The sequence below is a fragment of the Puntigrus tetrazona genome, chromosome 20, assembly GCF_018831695.1.
Source record: "Puntigrus tetrazona isolate hp1 chromosome 20, ASM1883169v1, whole genome shotgun sequence".
In the NCBI taxonomy this organism is placed as follows: Eukaryota; Metazoa; Chordata; class Actinopteri; order Cypriniformes; family Cyprinidae; genus Puntigrus; species Puntigrus tetrazona.
Genome location: NC_056718.1, coordinates 19,488,416 through 19,514,076, shown reverse-complemented (window position 1 = coordinate 19,514,076; position 25,661 = coordinate 19,488,416). Strand labels below are relative to the sequence as shown.

Here is a 25,661-nt window from a genome sequence, read left to right as displayed (position 1 = left end):
TGGTGTGTTGATTCCAAAAATTTAATATATTCAGACATTTTTATCACAATTTTTTTTTTGTAAGAAAGCCAATAGCAGGAACATTAGAAAAACATATTTTCCATTAATGCTCTGATATCAAACCATAATGCTTTCAAGTTCTCACCTTCATGTAGGCACATTTAAATTCATGTACATCTCACACATCAGAGAAGTGATACCTCATGCCGTCATTATTAATATTCTAGCTTTTTAAAATGCATTATGACAAAGTAGTTGGTTTAGCGGGCTAAAACAAGCAAGCTTGCAGCCAGCCTACACACCGATAACAAATACGTGACTGTAGCAACCAAAACCTGCCCCGACTTACGAACTTTTCATTCAGGGACTTCCCTTTTTCATACTTTGGCCAATATTGTGCGTAATATCCACAAATCACAAACCAAAAAAGAAAAATACACATCGTAATGCTTTCTCAAAACAATAAACATAAGAGTTAATACACTGATTTAGGGAGACGGTCCTCACAAATACAGTCCAGCAACCTGGAGGAAAAAAAACTAAACAAAACTGTTGGCTTGGTTATGAAACGTTCTACAGCCAATCGCCACACCTGATGAGTAACCAATAGGAATTTCCGTAGGCACATAGATGCATCCGTTTGAATCTCTGCACCACACAACCATGGATAAATCATGGATATTATTTCCCATTAACACACTCGAAAGGAAAAACAAAAGCCAAAAAAAACAAACATGTTTGATGGTACGGTTAGGTCAGTCGAGAAAAAAGTGCCACTTGTTTACATTCGAGTGATTGGCCAGAGCATTTTGTGCTTATCCGAGTTCATCCCGTTTTTGACAAGCCCTATCCGTCACTGACTTGGTCCTTTTTTCTTGTTGCTCCAGTAATTGCTGTAGGCCTCTTCAAACATATCTTTGCAACTTAGCTTAGCATTCAGGCGGGAGCAGATGAGGAAGGAGCCGCCCATTTTGCGGTGCAGGGAGTAGGTTTCTTCGGGTGGAGGGATGAGGCGCTGTTTTAGCATGACGGGGATGAGGTTGTGGATGCGCTCTGTGGTGCTCTGCGCCCCGAAATCAAACGGCTCTTCGGAGGCAAAAGCCTCACCCAGGATCATCACAGCATCCACATGGGCATTTTCCATGGCCTGGATGAGGAGCAGAGGTTGCGTTAACAATATCTGTAATATGTGCAGCTTAAAACAAACAATATCTGTAAGAGTACATTACTACCTTTGACTCATAACCGGTCAAGAACTTCATGTCTATGGACTGCTTGAGCACTCCTTCTCGATTACCATCTGCTGCAGCCTTTATGATCTGTTTTAAACAGGAAGATGCAGTCAGTTAAAGCATATTCATTCACTTACATATTCATTAACTTTCAATTTTATATGTCTTACCTCAATATAAACATCAGTGAAACTCTGATCAAATCCTCTTGTTGCACCAAAGTCCAGCAAAGCAACCTGTGGATTAAAGAACAGCTCGATTATACCAAGATAAGAAGCCAAAACAGGCTTGCTTTTGATTTGCTGCACAAAATACTCAAATACAATAAATAAATGGTATACATGCAATAAGTTATATAAAATGATTGATTGAAATCAAAAGTAACATGATTAAATATTACTACATTATTACAATACGTTAAAAAGTTCTACTTTGTATTTTAATATTTTATTAATAATTAATGGTAGTAGTAATAACAACAATTACACAAAGTTTAAGTGTTTCATATTTAGAAATCTTTTGTAACATTATAAATGTCTTTGCTGCCAGTTTTGAACAAATGCATCTTGATGAATATAATAATGTTAAAGTAAAAAGAACAAAGAAAAAAAAAACTACTTTTTAATAGTAGTGTTAATAATACTTCAATAATAGCATATTAGCAAATTTGCTACACCAATCAAAAGACAGGACATGCCATCTCAAAAGGTAAAAATTGAAAACCACTGAAAATATGGGAATTACGTACTGACCAAAACAAGTGCATTAATACATCTAAACTCTTATATTTCAGCTTCATTAAAGACACCGGGTTTAAAGCAAATTCAGCCAAGTGGGTCTAAACTGGTAGTGTAAACAGCCAGGGAAGATAAGTGATAGTGGCAGTGATCTCTTACCCTGTGAGTTTGTGGATCATAAAAGAAATTGGACCAGTTGGGATCCGTCTGCATGTATCTGAACTCAAACAGCTCTCTCAGACACAGGGTCAGGATGTTTTTGCAGATCTGTGCAAAAATAAAAAAAAAGTATAGTCTCTGCACCTGCACTAAACTGCTTTAATTCAACACTAGTTGTGCTTTAATGCATATGTAGCACTTAGTATAAAGTCATAAATCAGTTCTAAATAAACAAATCAATGCTTTAATGCAATGTTTACAAACCACATAAATAACGAGCGTTCAATTCACAGTTGTATGGTTTGTTTAAAAAATTCAATCATGTTTATTGCCTTCATTTATGTCAGTGTGCATAATTTCCTCTATGCACGATTCAGTCATCACGGTTTATTTATTTTAAACATCATTCCTTAACTTTTTTTTGGTATGGACATGACCTTGTTTACACTTTGCCCTACTAATGCAATAAAGCACTTCTACCACCAGGTGGCGATATTGCTTAAGGAAGCTCACTGGCTTCAATACTGGCCACGTTTGAGACCATGTGACTCAGGCATCATAGAATATAACATGGCCTGATAGAACACCAAATTTTAATGTGCTTATATAAGTATAAGGATGCTAATTACTGTAAATAACAGTAGGAGAACTGAAAGTACTAGAAAGTAAGCTGAAAATATTTTCCAGTCAAACAAGGTCTGATCATATATGGTTTCTATGAGTCCTTAAGTCATACATTTCGATTTAGCAAATTTAAGCCATAAAAAAAAATGCCTCAAAAGCCTGACTTTTGTTCAGACCAATGCAAAACTGACCCATATTTTTATAAAGCAAACATGTAGTTGTACATGTGAACTGGTGAATGCCTTTCATAATCTAAACGATTATGATAGTAATCAGCATAATAGATACATTACATACATCACCCCTTTTCTTAAAAGAAAAAAAAGCCTGGAATGTGAAACTTGTGATTTAATAAAACTTTCAGTTTTTCCAAAAACCTGTATCTGTGTATAAATCAGATACAGCTTTTTTTATGAAGTTATTTTACAGTTTACTAGGTTACCATTTGTGACACTGGACCACAAAACCAGTCTTAAGTCGCTGGGGTATATTTGTAGCAATAATCAAAAAACAACAACATTGTATGGCTTAAAATATTAAATTTTTCTTTTATGCTAAAAATCATTAAGATATTAAATAAAGATCATGTTCCATTAAGATAATTAGTACATTTCCTACCATAAATATATTAAAACTTAATTTTTGTTTAGTAATATGCATTGCTAAGAACTCATTTTGACAACTTTAAAAGACAAGTTTCTCAGTATTTAATTTTTTTGCACCTCAGATTCTAGATTTTAGAATAGTTGCATCTTGGCCAAATATCCTAACAAACCATACATCAACGGAAAGCTTAATTGTGATGGTCTTAAAAGCCTTAAACTTGATTTTAAAGATCCCGCAGATACCATGGTAAATGTAACAGTACATTTTTCCCCCTTTAATTCATTACAGTAACCGTTTCAGTTAATACCTCATTCTTCAACTCTTGTGAAAGCCCATCAGCCTGATCTAAGGGAAATCCAGGCACCAGTTCGGTGGTGAGGACGTGCTGGCTGCTGAGTTCGTCGATTACCTCTGGCACATAGAAGAAGGGGTGATCTTTCAGAAGTTCCCTGCCAAAAACCACAAAGCTTCTGAGTCACTGAGCACAAGTCAGCATCCCTGTAAAAGCATGCCACCCCGCACGTGCACCACAGACAGGACGTGATGATGAACACACACACACACACACACACACACGTCAGCTTCTGAAAGGATGTGGGAAAAACCATGATGCTATTCTCTGGGTGTGAGGATATCCACAATGAAGCCTGAAATTTGGGTACGTCAGCTTTAAATTACAGTCAAGCTAGATATTTGAAACCTAACATATACATTTATATATATTAGGTTTCATATACGTGAATATATATGCTGCACACTTCAGTCCTGCAAAGTCAAATATAGGCTAGGTAAGATCTCTTTTCTGTGAAATCATTAAAATTAAGTCTTGAAAATAAGAAAGCATGTGTGCAAATGGGTATGAAAAATACATTTAAAAGAGAAAACAAGATTATTATTCTTGCATTGATAATTATGGATTTTTGAAAATAACCTTTTATGAAGTGAATAACAGCTGTAAGTAAATGCAAACCGTTTTAAATCTGAAAGTTCATCGTATAAAGTCGACTGTGAATCAATGAAACGAGTCGTTTTTAAAACAAGAACAAAGCCATTTCATGTTGATGTCAACCTACTTGTTGGTCTTTTGGCACTGGTCTGAATAAAAATGTAAATTAATTCTTTGCCACTAGTGCAAATAAGGTAAAAAAATAAAAGCATAATATAAGAAATTGACCTTGCATGCATGTCAACTTGTTGTTTGGGACTCCCAAAACAAAAATATGAACCTTTCATAACCCATAATAGGGGCACTTTAGTAAAGATTTCAGACAAACTTGTGTTAATGTGGTATTAAATGCAATTTTACAGAAACTGTCCAAACAGATAACAGAAATACAGATTCTGTGAGTTTAACAACAGTACCCACAGATCATCTAAAGGTCAACAGTCCACATAAACCAATTCAATAAAATCAATTAGACTACCTGACAAAGAGAGGATATTCTAGAAGAATGCGTTTGATCATTTCCTCAGCCCTTTCAGATATGAGGCTATGTTCGCAACGCGTTTAAACTACGCCAATACTCGCAGGAAACAAAAGCGTTACATCATTTTGAAAAGAGCTAATCTGCTGAACGCCGAGTCTCTCATTGGTCTGCTCAGAAGTAAAAGGCACACATCTCACTCTGAAGGCATGTATGTAACCATATCTATCTCTTGGAACATGCGTTTCATTCTTCACCCCACCCTGTGAAGTCAGTAGAGCCCCAATAGAGGATAGGACACAGGGTCCGGCCTTGTCGTCAATGTTTATTATTTCCATTTGTGCTATATTTAAAATATGTCAGCACGCAAACTGTTCCTTAAGATCAAATCATTCAATCCCTGACCTACAAGCTAGGCGGTTATTTTTAGCCCTGTGCTGAGGCCACAACGCTCCAGAGAAGCTGCTATGAGGATACAGAAGTGCACAATCATTCGGAGCGGGTGTAGTGTTTATTTTCGTGTGTGTAAACTTTCCTCTCAAAGGCATTATAATACAGGATAGATTTAGCTGGGATATCAGGCACATTGCAGCCCGAAATGTGTGACCCCACGCGGCCTACGGGACATTTATATAGAGGAGTAGATTAACGAATACAATGATGGGATGCTCTGAATTAGCATTGAGAAACAGGTCTCCCGGTTGGTTTTGTTCACTCACTTGAATTTCCGAGCACACTTGGCTTCCCTTATGTAATCACACTCCAGGGCCAGCTCACGTCGCATCACATCTATCAAATGCTCCGGGAACAGACCTGCAAGTGCATAAATACAGTCAGACATGAGTCAGTAGGTTAGTTCATATTAAAAAAAAATATATATATTTATTTGAGTCACCAAGAGGTGGCACTCACAATTCTTTACAGAAGTCTACTTCAAATCTTAAACGGGTTATTTAAAACAAATTGTACTTGCAGATTATTATTTTGAAAAAAGAGCCACTTAAGTCTACTTGGAGTACACTTTATAGCAGGGCTGTTAAACAATTAACCACATCCAAAATAAAAGTTTATGTTTACATAATACATGTATGTGTAGTGTGTATATTTATTATGTATATATACATACACACATATGAATGTAAATAGTTCTGAGAAATTAAGTTATTTTTATGTATTAAACATTTATTTATACATTCATTACATGAATATAAATATAGTAAATATAAAAGGGTAAATAAACAAATATTTTCTAAATATACACCATCCATATGTCCAGAAATTCACACAGAACACACAGATATATTATGCAAACAAAAACATTTATTTTGTGTATTTTGTGTAATAGCAATTAATCGTTTGACATCACTACTTCACGGACATGCATTAAGAACACTTAAGTGCACTTTTGACTACTAACGCCAAAGTTAAGACTTGAAATAATAATTTTGAAAAATATTTGATCAGTATCGTAAATCATATAGCATTGCAAGCCGAGTGAATTACATCCCTAGTTTTAATAATGCTTTACATATACACTACAGCATTGGGTCACAGGCTCCCAATGAACAGGTTTAACTACTTTAGTAATACCCATGAGTTCAAATCTTAAATGTTTGCTTGCTTTTAATTTTATAACAACAGTTTGGACAGGACCCTTTTCTACTCTAACATGACAGTGCCTCTGTGTATGAGGCAAGATTATCACCAATATAGTGTATTCGGCCGTACACTTTAACCGTAATTCTTACTCAAAATTCATAATTTTGTTTGCACAAGGATTCTGACAACAGCATGTGCTCCACACAGATATCTGATCACATATTCATCCAGTTTGTCTGGAATGACATTAGGTGGATCAGAAAAAAAGCCCTCTCAAGTTTAACTAGCATTTATTGTAAAACAAAGCGTATTCAATTGCAACCGAGTGCCTGAATAACAACTGTATAATGCTAACTTGTACTTGTTTTTCACAAGGGTTGGCAAGACATGAAAAAATATCTTAGCTATCTGCTTTGTGTCCTTTCTCTCTTCTGGCCAAAAGGAGGACCGACAACACTGTGGTGGCATTTACAAGCTCAAATGAAAGCCGACTATGTTTGGAGCATTAGGCTTCTCTGACAGCTGAACATTTAACTGGCATTGATCGTGCAGCAGTGGAAGCTGTTGTAACCATGACGCAGCTTGTGTGCGAGGCTCTGGGGCTCCGATTGGTCAACGTGCAGTTTGAAATCCATCAGCCCACTGAGACCCAACAGGCCCTGAGCTCCCAATTCTCAGTTTGAAACACACTAAACATAGATTCGAGTGCACTGACACCAAGTTCTTGGAAAGAATGGGGTCAATGAATGTTTCAAAATCGGTGCAATTTCATAGGTTTGTTATTTTTGACTTTGGATGCTTGTAGCCACAACATTTTAGAGCCTGCAAGTAAAGCACACTACCTTTTCAAAGTTTGAGGTTTGTAGGATTTTTAAAAGAAATTATAAGTGTATTATATTACATCAAAAAAGAAGGAAAGTAAAAAGAAGCGCATTTCACATAAATGTCGTTCTTCTGAAATTTCCATTCAATGAAGAAGGTTTCCACAAAGATTTTGGGCAGAAAAGGAAATGGTTCCAAATCATTTCTGAAGGATCATATAAAACTGAAGACTGAAGAAATGTTGATGAAAATTCACTTTTGCCATCACAGAAAAAAAACTAATTTTGAATACTGTATTCTTACTGTAAAAACAAAATTATGAGTTTTTCAGGAACCTTGAAAGGAGATGTATAACTTGAACTGCAACTGCTTCTTGTAATTTTACATTATACTGCATTAGGTGACAGCAGTTGATTTTATTTGATTTGTGTGCTTTTATGTTTGTAGTTATATGTCAAAAACCAAACAGGAAGTATATGTGGTGAGATTAGGAAATAACCTTAGGCACTCACATTTTGATGCAAATGCCATCCACATGCATCCAATACATTTTTTACCTAAATTTCCAAAAATCAAATGTATGGTCATCACCTTCAGGAAGGGCGTTGCTCATGCTCAGGACTGTCATCAGGTTATTTACGTCGCTGTTGATGCTCTGTGCAACTCCAGGGTACTGCAGAAACCAAGAGTAAGTTACAATAGGCTCAGAAAACATTACACAGCAGCAGTTTCGTAAACCAAAACAAAGTTCAAACCAGTAAGAGCATCAGTGGGAAGATCACATGGATCGCTGACAACAAACGCAACACAAAACACCTCCAACAAAACAGCCTTGACCTTGCTGAGCACATATTGTTGGGCTAGTTTATTTCAGAACATTTCAAAACTGTTTGTTTTACTATAAAAAGTAGAGAGAAGGGACGTCTAGATTTAGGTTATCTAAATCATAAACATTCAGATCGATATCGTTTGCAAAAGCGGTTAGCGGAAACTGCTCTTTAGACTTGAAGCAGTTGGTGCTACAAAGGCTGTTAAAAATGGGCATTTTGCTGTATATGCACGTAACAGGAGAAAAGCTTGCCTGAAACCAACCTGGATTTTCATGGCGACCTCTCGACCGTCTTTCATCCTGGCTAGATGAACCTGACCAATAGAGGCAGCGGCAAAAGGTCTTTCCTCGAACATGTCTAGCTGATCCCTCCAGTTTGGGCCCAGGTCACTGTTCAAGGCTTTCTGCACAAATCAAAGCAATTTTTTTAAAAATCAGAAATACTGAGTTTATGATTTTCAGATGTATTTTGTAGTTTAAGTAGATGGTACCATCATCTGTTTGATGGGCATGAAATCAGCACTCTGACGCACACGTTCAAAGATCTTGGCCAGCTGTGGGTTGATGAATGCGTCATCTAAAACATTAAACACACATACAATTCAATTCTTCAACAAATGCCAAATGAAAATGATGGCCCTGTTTATAGCTGGTATTATCATCCTTCCTGGGTGATCCGATCACAAGTGCTTAGCCGACAATTAGCTGACACTTACTATTTAAAATAAAAGTAACTTTGTAAAATGCCGACTACATTTCAAATAGTTTTTCATTATTTTGCCACTTTCATGTCTACTAACTAGTCTTAGAGTAGACTGTTAAACTAGGTGTAGGGTTAGAAGCAAAAGTTGACATATACTTGCAAAGTTTATCATTGTATGTTGTGGATCCATCAAAAGAAAATGTTAGAAGTTATTAAGCAGATAGTCTAACTAATATGCTAATGACTGCTAGTTGACATGTTGGTGCTGTAAAGAGTAGCTTATTGCTTTATTTTTGCGCAAAGGTTCACAGAGAGGTGAATAGGTGAACCTATGAGTAGGACGCTTTAGTGTTTACACAACAAATGTGATCAAAAGCTTTCCTAACCAATAAATGTTGTCTAAATGATAGGATCGTTTCGTATTCTGTGCTGCGCACTTATGATTGGATCACTCAAGGCAGATGATGGTAAAATGGGTGCCTGTATTTTCTACATCCGATCATTAAATTCATATACATTTTCAAATGCCCAACAATACGATATAGTCTTGCATTTCATGTTGCTTAATCTTTCATAGATCTGTTTACATGTTTACGCAGTTGGCTGCAGTGTGCAATGAGTCAATCCATAACCGTAAGCAGGAGTTTAGAGATGGTTTCACGAGAAGAAACTGTGTGACAGATGTACGCCACTGTAAACACTCCCAAGCCTTAAGAAGCCACAGAGAGAGAGAGAGAGAGAGAGAGAGAGAGAGAGAGAGAGAGAGAGAGAGAGAGAGAGAGAGAGAGAGAGAGAGAGAGAGAGACTGAACTGCTACATAGTTGAAGGCTTCGAGAGTTGAAGATTTGACATTTTTCCATGAATGTCTCTGTGTCCATCAAAAATAACTTTAAGCAAAGCTTATCTTTACAGTTGCCATGGGTTTTTTTTTTTTTCCAGGGACCCTTAATAGTGTGATGACCTCGTATTTTCTCATCTGATAACATTGCTGAGAAGTGGTAGGCTACTAAGCCACATTAGAAGTAGAGTAGTTTTCCCGAAGCAGGTATGGAAAAAAAAACCAAACAAAAACTGTAAACAAAATGTGTCAATAAATCACAACTCTTTCCTTACAGTTTTGTCATGTCTTGATGAGTGATTGTGCGTCCTGTCCTTTCAAAACTAAGTAAAGGTCACGTTTCTGGGATAGCTGTGGGCTTATTTTGAGCCCTGCCGATGCCAGCCACTGTCCTTCACTGGCAGTCGTAGGGATCTGCAGCTTACAAAATACTGCCTATCTTGATGAGAATGACGCGGTGCATGAGTCCAGTGCATGAGCTGCAACCGGCGTTTGGAAATGTCATGCAGGGAGGCCGTGCTACAATAATCTATGTGCTGAATTCTTGATCGGGTGACACGGATAGTTCGGTCTTGCTTTCCAATACACGCTAATGCACACAGAGCAGGGGGAGAATGACCTCACATGCCTACCAGAGATAATCAACATATTTGCACAGAGAACAGAGCCATTTGTGTCACAAAAGAAGTCAGACAATGTTTGAGCTGCTAGTCAAATGTAGATAGAAGTGGATTCAAGGACTTTTCAAGAGTTATAAGAGTTAAATAATGTTATCTACAGTATAGACAGTTTGTTATTTACAGTATAGTTTCTAAATGGTTTGTAATTAGATTTTTAAACACTAGGCTTATTCCAACAAAAGTTGAGTTTTACTGTTTTTTTTAATCCATCCAGCCAATCTCCAGGTCTGGCGATGGCACTTTTAGCATGGCTTAGCATAGATCATTGAATCCAATTAGACCAGTAGCATTGCTTTCAAAAATGACCAAAGAGTTTAGAAATTTTTCTGTTTAAAACTTGACTCTTCTGCATCTTCTGCAACCATACCATACTGTATACTGTTCCTAACCATATCGGCCAAGAAATTCGCTAATTTTTATTTTCTGCCAGTCTTAGCACACAATATAACTACATAGGAGTCAAGTTTTTAAACAGGAAAAACTTTTGGTCATTTTTGAATGCGATGCTACTAATTTGATTCAATCATCTATGCTAAATTATGCTAACAGCCTGACCCGATAGAGCTCGGCTGAATAGATTCCAAAAATGGTAAAACCTATTAACTCTGGGGGAGTTGGAGAATGAGCCCATTTCCAAAAACGCGGAGTGTTCCTTTAAATGCTTTATGTTTAAGGTCCCTGAACAGTCAGCAAGGAGAAAATTTAGCATCCATTTTCCACCACTGTGTGGAAAATAACGAAAGGAAGGACACACAAGGTTATTTTATCTTTAGACCTTTGCATATCAGAGAGCAAATAAACCGCATCTCCAATTTCTCTGCACCTTTCTGTAAGAGGATTACAGTCACTCATATCATGAGGCTGTAAAACTGAAACATGTCTTGATCACGTACCAGTCTAACTTGAGAGCCGCCATGACTTGCAACCATCCCAACACTGGAATCAGCCGTGGGTTATGAATACGATCAGTCATGGAGGACGCCTCACTGGCCTTTAATAAATTGTTAAGGAGCGACCTGGTCTAATGTGGTGACCTGTTAAATACAGTACAAACAGCATTCTCTTACCCTGTATACTGAGCATCTGGCCGAGCTTGAGGGCCGCCCCACGGACTTTACACAATGTCCTTACAATACGCTCCGCATTGGCCTCTGAAAGGAAGGGGCTGCTGTCCAAAACCGCCTTCTTTTCACCTATGTGAAATACAAGTCTGTTAACATTATGTAATATAACTTAAATGAACAGATTGCCCCATAAATTAACATTTTCTGAGCCTAGGGACATCCAAAAAGCAGATTTAGCATTACACCACATCCTCTGCAGTGAAAAGGTGTCGTCCTCTTGCAGGACAAGAGGAGAAACAATAAATGTAGAGTATGTGGAAAATAAACACAAAATAATGTTTTTTAGAAACATCATATGACCCCTTTAAAATTAGCATGTTTTTAATAAATTACTTCTTTTACTAATATTTGAGCTTTCCAAAAATATTAGACAAGACAACCACTGTATATGCAAAAAAGAGCTTCTGTGCTGCAGACAACCATTCGTCCATATAAACAAAACAACAAACTGTTGGATCAGGGTCTTCATTATCTCTGTGAGGACATTAGAGCTATTCTTGGATGTGATGATGAGGTCAAAGGTAATCATTATCCAGCAAGTCGGGTGTCTACATAGATAAGATCTAGTTACAGGCCGCTGTCCTCAGAACACATTTGCACTCTCGGTACCCATATGCTGTCAGACTATCATACACACTGCAAATAGCCAGTTTAACAGGAATCTAGTATTCTCTTTATGAGATGAAGAGATTTAAGAGATCAAAACACCAAAGTAAGCTGTTCAAAAAAAATAAATAAAATAAAATAAATTGAATCAGTATTTTAAAATTAGACAAAGTGGTTCATTTTGACCACATAAAAAAAGCATTTATAGACAACCTTAAAATCAACTTATTTTAAATCATTACAAAAAAGGATTTATAAAAGTATAAAGCATTTAAGTAAAAGTATATCAAGTAAAATGAAAATAAATGTAAATAAAATAAAATGTTTGCTTTCATAACCCTTGATTCAAATTTAAAAACTCAGGATGGACTTCTGCAATGTAAAATAGAAAATATTTGTGATAATATTACATTAAATTGCAATAACTTTCATTAGCTTCAAAATGACAGCATCCTTAACACTTTCATATTGATGTCATGCTACGAATGCTGTTTCACATTGCCTCTAAATACACCAAAACAACAGCGGCTGTGTGCACGTCCGACTAAAGCTCCCTCTGTGGCATAAGAAGATTTGAAGTTGAGCTGAGAGATCCTGGATGATGGGAAGGTTGCACATATTTACATGCACAAGTTCTCAACAAGGTTAAACATTTCAAGAATGAGAGAAACGTTCAAGAAAAGTACATTTCAATAATATATTGGCATTTTTTCGTACCAATTACACAGATGTATATAAATATTTTACGATCTGTCTTGCAGAAACGACTCTTCACTGAATTCAAACTGCCTTTCGGCCTTGACAGCAGGCTAATTTACGGGCACTTTAGATCAGAAAACACAGTAAATGCTACAGTGTATATTATTACACATACGGTCTAATTTAAGCAAACACAGACAGTCAAAAGACCAATGGTGCTTTCCTGTCTAAGAGTAAATAATACCATAAGCACACTAGATTTTCAGTACTGAAACTGATGCCAAAAAAGAAAGCTCTTTTCATTGATACAAATGATGCACATTGGTTAAGATCAGGGTTAACGTGGGTTCAGGTATTTAGTGAAGGTTTTATGCGTTTATGTGTGGGCAACATGAGTTTAAATACCCAGAATTCCCTATCTCTCTGTTAATGAAATGGTTTAAAGTCCAAAAATACACCAAAACTCTAATTGCATGCAATTTATCACTTGTAATCATACCATGCCTGATAGCATATCAATAATCAATGAAAATGTTCTTATTAGTAATTAGCCACATATTGTACGGTTTCAAATTGTAGCTGTAAAGTTTAGCTCTAGCAGATAATGCAATCGTCTTACCATTCTTCTCCTCTGATCTTAAGCTTTTCTTTGCCACTTCTGCCAAAGCTCCAATACCCAAACCCACAGCAAGACCTGCAAAGGATTAAAATACAAAAAGGAAATGGTCCATAAGTCAACAGAAGTTAAATACTGAAACAGTCATTAGCTCACACCTCAAATCAACACTTCCACTACATAAACAAAAAAAAAAAGAGCATCACTTTGACCGATTTGGGAAAAATACCCACAACAACACTGGAGCTGTATTATGTCAACATGACAAAAGGAAACACCGAAATAGCATTTCCAAACCCACTGTGGTCAGCACATTTGCTGTGGCAGAGCTGAGAACCAATAACAAGTTTTGGTGCAGTCTTCAATAGTTATGTAATTTTGCGATTATGCAACACTCCCGCTCTTGAGAAATTTAGGAGGGGCTTGAAATTGGTTGTAAATGAAGCAGTGGAACGAAACCTCACTGTAAACCTGCAAGAAATGGAGCTGGCATGTTATCACCCTGGTGTTTTTTTCCAAATGTCTTAACACACCTTACAGAAACGCAGGCGGTTTTGCCACCAGCTCTTATCCCGGTTTTTCATTAAGACTGCTGGGGACGTTCTAGGTCAGTTGTGGTTGATGATTAAACGGGTTCCTGTTTTTATGTCCCTTTATGCCTGCAGGAGTTTAAGGACTTGAGGAAAACACAAGGGTGTTCAAACTCTGCAAACATCTGAAGCACAAGAATGCGTTGCTTCCTTTTAGAGATACAAAACATTTGCCTTCCATTGCATACAGACACAGTATGTTTTAGATTGAAATTAAATTGCTATAATATTTCAGCTTTCAGAGTATTTGTGGTAAAATAATATAACATATACTAATAAAACATATACTATTTATATCTACTTATTTAAAATTCATAAATAGAGCAATGTGCGCACATGTTGTCACAGCAGGGCATTTTTTGCACCCTGGCACAAATTGGCTAAGATGGCTTTCAGATAGCCTGATGGCATGACCAAGGACAGTATGGGCCCAAGTCTCATGTTACAAAAACAGAGAGGTATGCTTCTCAAGGTAAACAAAATGAGCATGCTGCTTAAAACCAGTTGTTATGGTACTGATTTAAGGGCTATCTACAGTCACTAAAATTGAGATGATGAACACAACCGCATGAAAGCCTGCCAAAGTGATGTATACTATTCTTGGACGCAATTAATCACTATATTTAACCATCCAACGAGAGCTAGAGGAATAGAGCCAGTGAACGGTTGAACTGGATAGCTTATGTCCAGGAGTGAGGTCAAGGTGAGGACAAAGGTCAGATACATTTATCGCATAAACCACTTTAAATGAGAAAACTACAAAAAAACTAATACAAATAATGTTGCCTTTGAGTAATTTTGAGTCACAAAATGCTTTTCATTTCTGTAATGTGACATTTCTATGTGAAACAAAATATCTCTTGTATGAACATCTTTCTTCTGTCGAACACAAAAGAAAATATTTTGAAAAATGTGTGTAACTAAACCAAAGTTTCTATTTCCCATTGATTTCTATAGTATTTTTCCAAACTATAGAAAACAAAACTCAGAAAGGTTTAGAAAAACTTAAATTATGAAAGAATTTTAAAAAACAATAACTTAAAAAATATCAGTAATAATTTAACAAACGTTGAGTTCTAAATTATTTTTAAATATTAAACCAAATGTTCAGTTATTAATTACCACTGATAGTCTACATTTTACATTATATTTTATTATATATTTACCACACTCTTGAAAACTGGATGCCACATAATTCATCTTAAATACCGTTGATCCCTACAAGAGATACAACACTTGTCAACACACACCCCATATAAATACACACAATCCCATGATGCATCAGTGGTGTAGAGAATGCTGAATGCAAGTAAGTAGTACCCAGTCATATTTACAGTTCATTGCAAGTATACACATATGGGCTTGTAGTAAACAGGTGTCCGGAGAGGTTTTCTCGTAACGGTGGCAGATAAGAGATAACAAACACTTCAAGAAATCACTCAGCGTGAACACACAACAACAGCAGATGAGAGCAGATATATGTTTAACATCTCGAATAGTGTCTGTCAGTGGAAAACTAGCATGCAGCGAACCTCTGAGAGAGAGCTACTGTGACCACCAGTGTTTAAGTTTCCCATGTGACAGCACTTTTCACTCCAAACCCTCGACTATATCCATCCATTCGCCGCCTGTAACTATATTCAGCACTAGTCCTCTGAGAAATCACTGATAGACTCCCATTTGAAGTACAAAAGCGGGTAAAGTTACACACCAGAATAGGACGCTCAATCTCAAGGGAAACAGGTGATGCACATTCCCAGACCGGTTAAGTCTCATAATCCAAAGCAGGGGCATCCACAGTCTACCATATTACTGGTTAAAATGCAGATTAACCTCGAGCCCTCAATCTGGCTCTGACATGCCGAATGAAGAGAGAGACACAGCTCTCTTGAACAGGCCTTGGTTTACAGCATGAAGAACAACAATATTAGAAAGGACCGCAACCTGGAAAACCAAATATATCAAGCAGAAATGGACAACAAACACTCGGTCTATTTGATATATTTGGTGTCAACACAAGCTGTGCTATTTCTATGAAGTGGACTTGCGGTCTTCGGTTGTTGGTTTGAATGCGCGATGCAAAAGCAAAGGTTTTCAGTTACCGACGGTATTGTAGAAATGCCCTAATTACTGTAATCCATGCTTAATTTATTCCACCATTCAAAGAGCCCAGTAACAAGAGATTTGGTAAGAGTAAAATATTCAGCTAGCCATGTGATCTTAATATGTCTGCTCACATAATGGTCGGTAAGATTTTTAAGATGTAAAATTTAGATAGTTCACCCAAAACAGAGTAGATTGTTGGTAATCTGTCAGCGGAAGCCATTGACTTTAATGATAGCATTTTCCCCCCATACTATGGCTACCATTAACTGTTTGGTTACCATCTTAAAAAATATCTTTTATACTCTACAGATTAAAGAAAAAGGATGCAAAGATGCATTACATTGACCAAAAGTGTCAAGAGTAAATACACTTATAAAGGTACTTATATACACTTTCATATATACAAATAAAAGGTTATTTTAAATTGCAATAATATTTTCATATTATTACTGTTTTGCTCTATTTTTGGTCAGAAAAATGCATTGGTGAGCATAAGTGGTTTCTTTGAGAAATTTTAATTTTTAATTTCTTTGAGAGATTTTAAAATAACTTTACCAGCCCCAAATGTTTCAACATTAAAATACATGCATATTAATAAGTATATAATAATTTCAGCAACCTTACCTCCAAAATTCGCTAGTCTTCCAAGCCGTGTGACTGGTACCTTTCGCTCTCTTGCTCTTTCACTAAGCTATAGGAAGAAGAGAAATGCTGTAGACAGTTGTGGAGAACTAGATGCATTATCAGTGCTACAATGTGTTGTGTGCTTCCAATTACAAAGAGTCATTTATTAAAAGTACTATTCGCTTAACTATTTTCTTAAAGAAATCCTATAAATTCTGTGATTTGTTAGATCTTACTAGTGGTCATACTGTATATGTGCTAGCGTTCTCCTAAAACTAACTGTTTTTAAATTTAAAATGTACAGTCTTTCTTTTCTGGCATAATGGACCCAAGTATACATGATGAACCACACACCACATTTATGCCTGATAAATTATGGTGTATATAGTTTTATTTAAAATACATTTATTCCTTACCACGTATAGATTACTTAAAATCCATTAAACACATGTACTGAAAAAGCTACTGATATAAAATTTAATTAAAGCTTTAATTAAGCTTTATTTGGATTATTTATGTATTACACAATGCTCATTTCTCAATATTATGCCTAAAATCTATTTTAATATCACTATTAATAAAGACTGCATGTTCTCTGTATATTAGTTACCAAATGCACTGGAAATATATTTGCAAGAGTCCCACTTTAGCAGAGTCAAGTATATATTTAGTTGGACCTCAACTACTACTGCACAATTAAATTGCATTAAGCACAGGAAATTACTTTAAGACTTTAAGTATAGGTGCAGCATAAATGTGTTAATGCATTTATAGTATAATTAGCACAAAATGTATTTTAAAGTTAATTTTTTTTAAACTAGTAACTTTAGGGGTAACAAGCAAGCTGCATTGCCACTATTATCATCCTCTGTAATGCATGACATGTATATAAGTGGAACAAATGTCTAGTTACTCATGGGTGATGAAGGATTGGAAAAGGTCGCCTGTACCATTTGTTTATGTGGTTTGGAGCCGTTTCTCTTCGCCTCTCTGGCTTTTTCTATGTCTTCAGCCGTGATGCCTCCCACAGAAGAGTGGTCCTGGTGATAGGACCGCGTTTGTCCAGTAAACTGGCTTGTAGGGTCCTTGTAACCGTCAAACAGCTTTGACTTTCCTGAGGCATGGCTGTACGTGTGCGCAGCACCAGTGTTAGCGTCCCTGAAAACTGAATCACTGTCCAAACCTCCCTGTGATGGGCTCTCAAAGTTCTCCTCCGAAGACGTGAAGTCATACTTGGAGTCCATGTCTGTGTTGAAATCAGAGACACTCTGCTGACCGCCCGTGAACTCCTAAACAAAACAAACAACAAACATCTTTTAGTAATTTCGTACGCTTTCACATCTGAAATAAACAAATGCTATAAATAATTCTATACTGTAAATATAGGCACGGCTAAAAGGCCCTGTTAGACACAATATAACACACATTTAATAATAAGTGAAGTGGTATGCGTTTCGGTTGTCTGCTAAGAAATTTTCAACACACTTTAAAATGCACAATCAGTTCCAGGGGCTTTGATAGCACACATAGCTTGGCAGCACACACCGTGCTCCTATGCTCTGAAGGCAGTAATCCGATCTCTAGGTACGTAAATTTAGTTTGCATAATCGTATTGTTGGAGTTATTATACCTTAGATGCGGTGTGGAGAAAAACAAAAGAGGTGTAACCCAACACCATTATTATGCACGCTTGATTAGACAAAACCATACTGGTGGTTAATTGAGGAATAACAGACGCATGTAACCATAATACACCAAAGCAATGAGTCACAAAGGCCTTGGGAAAAAAATGAAAAGAAAATAGCTTTGTGTAGCTTATTGCTGCTTATGGCGTTCTCAAAAAGCATTACGATAAAGACTACTTAGGGCTGGGCGATATATTTAATGTTATTTCATGTTACAATTTGACATAACTATTTTAATATATTTCTAAGCTTATTTATTCCTGTGAGTTTTCACTTGCTGTTACTCCAGGCGTAAGTGACACGTCATCATTCTAAACGAATGAATGCTTAAGAAACATTTCTTTGTGTTAAGTTGAAAACAAATATTTTGATATTTGATATATTTATGGTAAATATTTTGGGAAAAACTGTGACACGTTTGTTTTTATTCTTTGATTAATAAAGTTCAAAAGAAGAGCTTTTTTGTAACATTATGTGATAATACATTCATACGTTTATTTAAAAAAATAAAAATATAATGATAATTATCATAATTATTCAAAACAATTTGTGACAACAGTGGATTGTTCACAGCAATACTTTGTAGCAACCAGTCTTATTACTACAGAATTCATGCATTGTCACAAGTACACTGACCATCTAAAATTTATTGTCAGAACTATCCATTTTATAATGAAAACCAATCCCATTTCTAGAGGTACCCACCTGGATCTTCTGCATAGCCACGCTCATGCCCTGTTCAGCCGTCATTTGCACGCTCTGGCTCACAGCTTGGAAGCCACTACCTCGCAGAGAGCCGGCCTGAGTCTCAATCACGGCCTGGCTGAGCTTGGCTAGGCCTCTCATCAGCAACAACATGTCGCCTGCCATGTTGCTTCCTCTTTACACCTACTATATAGGAGAAAAGGAAGTGATTCAATAGCCTCAACCGTTTTTAACTTGACAAGGATGGTAGAAAAGAGTCACCTTTATTTTAGGGTGTTCAAAACTAAAAAAATAAATAACTAAATAAAAAAATATAACATTTGTTACTATGGTAGAATCAGTTGGTGATACCATGGTACATATTGTACCCCAGTACATGTCATTCAGTAGCATGATATTTACATGATACTCGGAGGTATTTCGAACAATAGTTTGGTACTACTTCAGGACATATATATTACTGTTTCTAGAAAACAATGACAGTTGAAGTCTACCATACATACAGAGAAAACGTCAGAACAAAAGTACTATAGCCATAACAAAAATGAACATTATGGTAAGTCATAAACATGACAAAACAAACCACAGTGCATTTACATATATACACACACACTTTTCAAAAGTTTTCAGTCAGTAAATCTGTTTTGGAAAGAAATGAATACTTCAATTAAAAAAAAAATATATACACATTTTTGTATTAAACTGACTGAATGTGTTTGAAATTGATTAAAAATGACAATAAAGACATTCTCCTTTTAGACTTTTTCTACTCATGTAGATGTTTATATATTTAATAGTGACTCATGTCGTCTCTTTAAAAAACAACACCGGAGTGTCATCAGCCATCAACAAAACAGCTGTTATCACAGTTCTTGGCAGCTCTATCAAAGGTTAAACGTTTTCACGATGAGACAAGTGCCAAAGCCTTTAACCAATGACTATCTGTCTTACAAAGTGGCTGCAGACACAGAATCGATCACAAGCAGCATATGAAGAGCTACGAATTTGGGATTCGGTCTTGTAAAACTTCACGATGAATGGGTCATTTTGTATTCTGTCGGCTCCTCACTGTAAAACGCTCTTTACTCGCATAGCAAGGTGGAAAACGTTTTGCACCAGTAAACTCTTCAGAGCACAGACACAAATAAGCTTAACCGAGGGGAGGGGTTGGATGAGAGCTTCACTCTCCTGTAAATAAAGAGATTTAAACTTGGCCTCTTTCCTGAGGTAAAGGTTTGCCTACAAGGAAAAAGCCCTTGAAGACCTTGAGCAACTTGAAAGGATATACGCACACCTCGTGTGCGAAAACAGGTCAAAATTCAACGTTCCGTAACACTGTAGCCGAATACCTAATTCTGCAATGTGCTCATCCCTCAACAGCCAACAGGAAGCTATGACATTAGAAAACAAGGAAGTATTCTGTTTTCGTTTCAAATACAGTCTAGATATCCACAATAAGCACGATTTTAAGGTTCATAACATTACTTGCACGTGAATAATCTCAATAAAGACATCGCTCATTCGTCATTCAAAAAAAGCAAAAAGGTTCGATTTTCGGTGTTGTCGCATCCATAGCATGAATTTCGACAGGAAAGGATGACGAATATGATGTGCTTTAGTCTTTCTACAACGTTTATGAGGATTAGCATTAGCAACGTACGATGAAATTCATGATAAACAGTGCATTCCAAGTGAACAATGGTCGCTTTTACGTTTACCGATGTCGGTCCTGGGTGTAAATAAATGCTTGTTTACACAGTTTCAATGTTCAAACGTGTGCAAGGCCATGTTTTGTGCCCTAATCTAGCGAACTAGGTGTGGTTTGGCAGTACACCAGCATTCAGTACTGTTACACCTGAGAGAGGCCACACATGCCTGGACATATCTGCATATTTCAACTGAGACATTTAGCAGGTCAAACGAACAAACGAACACAAAATGCTCTGTTGGTTGACAAAGGAAAACATTACCAAAGATTCAGAGACCAACCGTGGCACAATTGCAACACGTTTCAGGCAATTTGACAAACAAACTTCACCATCATTTAAAAAAAACGGTTATTTTTGGAAGTAGTGTGTTATGCTCAAAAGTTTATTTGATTAAAAATACAGTAAAAAGTAGTACTGTAAAAATGCCCCATTTGTTTAAAATAATTAAATTGCTTTCACTTTAAATTTAAATGCATTTTGTTTTAATATTTCATAATAACATTTCTTGTGATGGCAATGTTTATGAAGTGCATTTAACTCTAAATCTTTTACACCTTTACTGTGACTTTTTAATCGATTTCATGCAGCCCTGCTAAATAAAAGCCAAAAAAGCTATCAAATTCTTGGAGGAAAAAAACAAAAAAACAAAACATACTGACTTTTGAACAAGTTTAAGTGCATACTTGCATAACCTGTAAATCTCCATTTAATGATGAAGCAGAAATGCAAGAGTTCATTTGCTTTTATTTATGTTCTTCACATTCAGTAAATTATTTTTAGCTTAGCTGAATGAATTTTATAAAGCATCAGAGGAATGAACACACTCGGGTTTCAGCCTTTAACTTGCTGGAGAGGCTCACAGAGGTTAATTGGCCAGAGCTGCAGGCCTGAATATTCCAGGATCGTAACACTTTAGAGGCATGACTCGGACATGTATGCAAATCGCAATCCAGTGTTGCAATGTGCATAATACGACTAAACAACATGACTTCTATAATCTCTCGTTTCCAAAACAATGCTCGATTAAAATCACTGCTTGTGTATTTGGATAAAACGAAGCACGCATTAAACAAAACTTCTGCAAAGAAATGATTACGCCCACTGTCGACACCCTCTCGTTTCCTTCACAGCCAAAACAATAGCTGCTCCTCCTCAAAACAGGACAGGCCTCTTAATACATCACACACTGAGGTGTCAAGACAGATAACCATGAAACGGGCAACAAATGTCAGCCATTTTAGAACTCCCTCTTCTATAGAAAGGCGATCGCAGCTGTCATGTCATACATATGAGTGATGACAGTTTGAAATATGCTTCGAGATGCAGGCCTTGTGGCAGGAAATCACCAAGAAGCCATGCTAGCATGAGTGAACCTAAACAACGCAAGCAAATCACAGCCAATCAGACAGTTAGTTAGGGGAAACACCCATTTTCTTTCTGTTTGTATGGTTGAGGTCAGGTTGTGGGTAACTGAACTAAAAACTGTGGCACATGGTTCCAAGTTAATAATATGCCAACAGGAATGTTGACACAATTGTGGCTGATAACTACACATAAATGCATGAATTGCATTTTCATTTTTCATGCATGAAAACAAACACAAAATATAACAACATACGCATGAATATATGCTAAAATCCACTAATTAATTATATTAGAAATTGCATTCGTATGCATTTTTAAATAAATAAACATAAATAAGGCCCTTTTTTTACATAAGGAATTTATTTATTATATTTACATTAAGGAATTTCGATTAAGCAATTATTTTTGTGATTTAACCGTCTTCTGCCTCATGCACAAGCTGCTTTTGCAGTGAAGCATTAATGCAAAATCAAAACAAGCTACATTAATTGTGCCCTTCAGTCAGGTCACTCAAGTTAAAGTCTAGGCCGGTGCTGACGTTTAGTATCCAAGCAGCTCTGCAAAAAAAGATTATAAACAAAGATTTGGCTTAAGGCTTACGAGGAGGCGCAAAGAGGTGATCTCCACAACAGCTGCCTTTATTTCATTTAATTAACACATTAACATCCCTGAGCTTGCTTTGTTTAACTGCCCAGAATGGCCTGCAAAAAAAAAAAAACCATTATCTATATTTACATATATACTTTTATTTAGTCAGTACTGCAGTGCTGTTTTCTTTTAAAATTATCAAAAATTATTTAAAATTGACAAATGTATTTGAAAAGCATATGCATGAATTATATATATATATATATATATATATATATATATATATATATATATATATATATATATATATATATATATATATATATATATATATATAGTTTACAGGAAATATATAATGATATAAATTATTATTAACTTAATTATTTACTACTTCACTGGCAAACAGTTTTTTTTTGTTTTGTATTCACAAGCATTCTCTAAAAAAAAAAAAAAAAAAAAAAGAAAAAAAGGAAACTTAACTCAACATGCTTTATCTTGCTTCTCTATCAGAAGTTTAGATAACAAAACAAAATTCAGGACGAATAAAATCATATATGCCATATCTTAACTTGTGCCAATACTTATTTTGCAAGATTTCTGGCACAAAATATCATCTGCAATCCTAAAGCATTAAAGAGGAAGAGAAAATGTGTGGATTAAACAGGCCCTATGCTTTGACAGAGTTTTGCATAACAATAAACAGCGTAATGAATACATTATACAATATTATTGTATGCAGGAATGTTTGGTTAAAGGACTGTTTAAATGCTACTACATAATGCTCCCATGACCAGGTGGACAGGATCAAAGCACATGCACAATGCACGTGTAACCCCACCAATCTATGCAAAGAAATATTATAGAAGTATACAACATTGTTTGCATCCAGGTGAAAACATGCAAAAGACGACACGTGTGTTTTGCACGTCTGTTAGCCAGCGATCTTAAGTACTTAAAAACAACACGCGCTCTTTTCATTTCAGATTTTCAATCATTTGCTTAAATACAACAATATAAGTTTCATTACCCTAAGAAATAACCTTTATTGGTACTTACCTCCAAAATTCGCAAATATGTGGCTGCGTTCACTGTCCAGCTCTCTTTTCGCGCTGGATCTGCGTCCATGAGGTGAGAGCTGTTTACCCTTCTCAAGTGTGCTTGACAGAGCTGTTTAGCCCCTCCTCCAGTCGATTGCTATTGGTTGCTCAGTAGGAGCGTCATCACAAAAAGGCGGTGCTTAGAAACTTTATCTGCGATTTTATTGGTTCTTTTCTTCTTCACTCAGCTAAAGATGACCCTATAAATGCTGACGACGGACAAACATTTTATATAATACACTCAAAACAAAGGGCATTTTATCAGTTACATTAAACGATAGTAAATTAGCACCCGATGCACCTCATTATCAATGTTTTTAGTATCAGACAAAAAAGGTCTGTCTGATGCGATCACTGTTTTGATTGTTTATTATTAGTTATTCACAAGCAGTTGCATTATGGGTATTAAACTGGTTCCTACTGTATTTATTAAACAACTTATAATACAAAAATTAGGCATTATTTAATTTCAAAACAACATAATGCCCATATTTGATCCTTTACTGACATCTAGTGGTAAAAAAATCCCCAGCCGCATGAGGGAAATTTTCGGTTGGCCTAAATGCACACACGGGTGATTATTATTGCCCCAAAATAATTGAATTCACAGAAAAATAAAGTATCTGAATTTAACAACAATAGCAATAAATAAAATTACATATATTTATACTGCCTGACAGGAGACTACAATGTAGGGTATTTGTGAGGAACAAAATAGTCTTTTAGTCTACATAATAACTGTAGAATGTTAACTAGCTGTGATGTATTTTTCTATTCTATTCTATTCTATTCTATTCTATTCTATTCTAATTAATATTTTGTTTTTTGTTTTTTTTTTGCATTTACTATTTTATACCACTAGGTGGAACACATTTCACATATATTTTGATTCTGTGATGCGTTGTGAGCACAAATGTTAGATTACCATTATGAATTTTCATTTGTTTATTTAATTATTTATTAAAATTATCAAACGCTATCCGTGATCATGAACATGTTACAATTACAAATAAAGCTTTGTTTTGCCCATAGTTGTTCCATGTTGCCTATATTGTAGTTGTCTGGGCTGCATTTAAAAAAGTTGCCCTTTACCAGATGAAGCTTGGAGTTAAACTTTATGAAACACAAACTTATCAAAACATGGACTACTGTACAATATGTTGACATACAGTAAGCTACTTTGATAGATGTCATTACAAAATGACATCCTTGCAAAATGTGTGGGAAAATAAGCATGGGCAAAAGCGCATCAACGTAATGAGTTTAGATATACGCAAAGCTTCATAGAGATCATTTCTTACACTTCTGCTTCTGCAACGTTGAATCATCAACCAATGCAATACTCAAATATTCTCAAGTAATTGTAACAATCATATTTTAATGCAATACTCATTGCTCAACGTCTAAGTCTTCACACTTATTTAGTTGAATGCTAATATAGTTGATTTCTTCTTAACTCATTTGAAATTCATATATGTGAGCTCTACGATTGCACGGACATGACTTTATAGCCGCTACAGTTGATAGGGAAATGTTGGTGGAAATGAATTGTGTTGGCTTGAGGGCTCACATGTTGCCCATATCCTGAAACTTCGAAAGATCTCAGAGACGGCTCTATACTTTGAAGAAAGGAATCTTGTTATTGAACATGGTCATGCACCCCGTCTCAATTATAGAGGATGGAAAATTAATTTTCATACCACCTATCTGCAAGCCCGTCTCATTCAAATCAGAGTGGCCACTGAAGCATTATATTTTCCATCCACTTTACTGGTGCATATGACACACTTTCCTTTGTTCGGTGGGGCTGGTCATCAGTACATCAGAGAGAAAATCAGAGTGATGTTATTATACTGTACATTGGGAGAAGCACTAGGAATTGTTGTGGTGGGTG

The 25,661-nt window shown here is 36.0% G+C and overlaps 1 protein-coding gene across 1 annotated transcript; it reads right to left on the bottom strand.

The window, feature by feature from the left end:
- Window positions 1–5: 5 nt before the first annotated feature.
- coq8aa (coenzyme Q8A, genome duplicate a) lies at window positions 6–23,838 on the bottom strand. The gene is made up of 15 exons (XM_043219780.1): window positions 23,727–23,838; window positions 19,009–19,194; window positions 17,569–17,907; window positions 16,619–16,685; window positions 13,302–13,376; window positions 11,321–11,446; window positions 8,524–8,609; window positions 8,296–8,436; window positions 7,795–7,876; window positions 5,502–5,595; window positions 3,666–3,807; window positions 2,129–2,236; window positions 1,403–1,468; window positions 1,233–1,319; window positions 6–1,147 (listed from the first exon to the last, which is right to left on the bottom strand). Exons 2-15 carry the CDS (start codon window positions 19,171–19,173, stop codon window positions 854–856), a joined length of 1,872 nt encoding a protein of 623 aa, XP_043075715.1. The 5' UTR covers window positions 19,174–19,194; window positions 23,727–23,838; the 3' UTR covers window positions 6–853.
- Window positions 23,839–25,661: the final 1,823 nt, after the last annotated feature.

Bases quoted from the DNA above. Each gene is read 5' to 3' on its own strand.
- coq8aa (XM_043219780.1), bottom strand. From the start codon at position 19,173: ATGGCAGGCGACATGTTGTTGCTGATGAGAGGCCTAGCCAAGCTCAGC. The intron at 1,320-1,402 runs GTAAGACATATA...TGTTTAAAACAG, and splicing joins TCACTGATGTTTATATTGAG to ATCATAAAGGCTGCAGCAGA. The intron at 1,148-1,232 runs GTAGTAATGTAC...CTCCTCATCCAG, and splicing joins TGACCGGTTATGAGTCAAAG to GCCATGGAAAATGCCCATGT.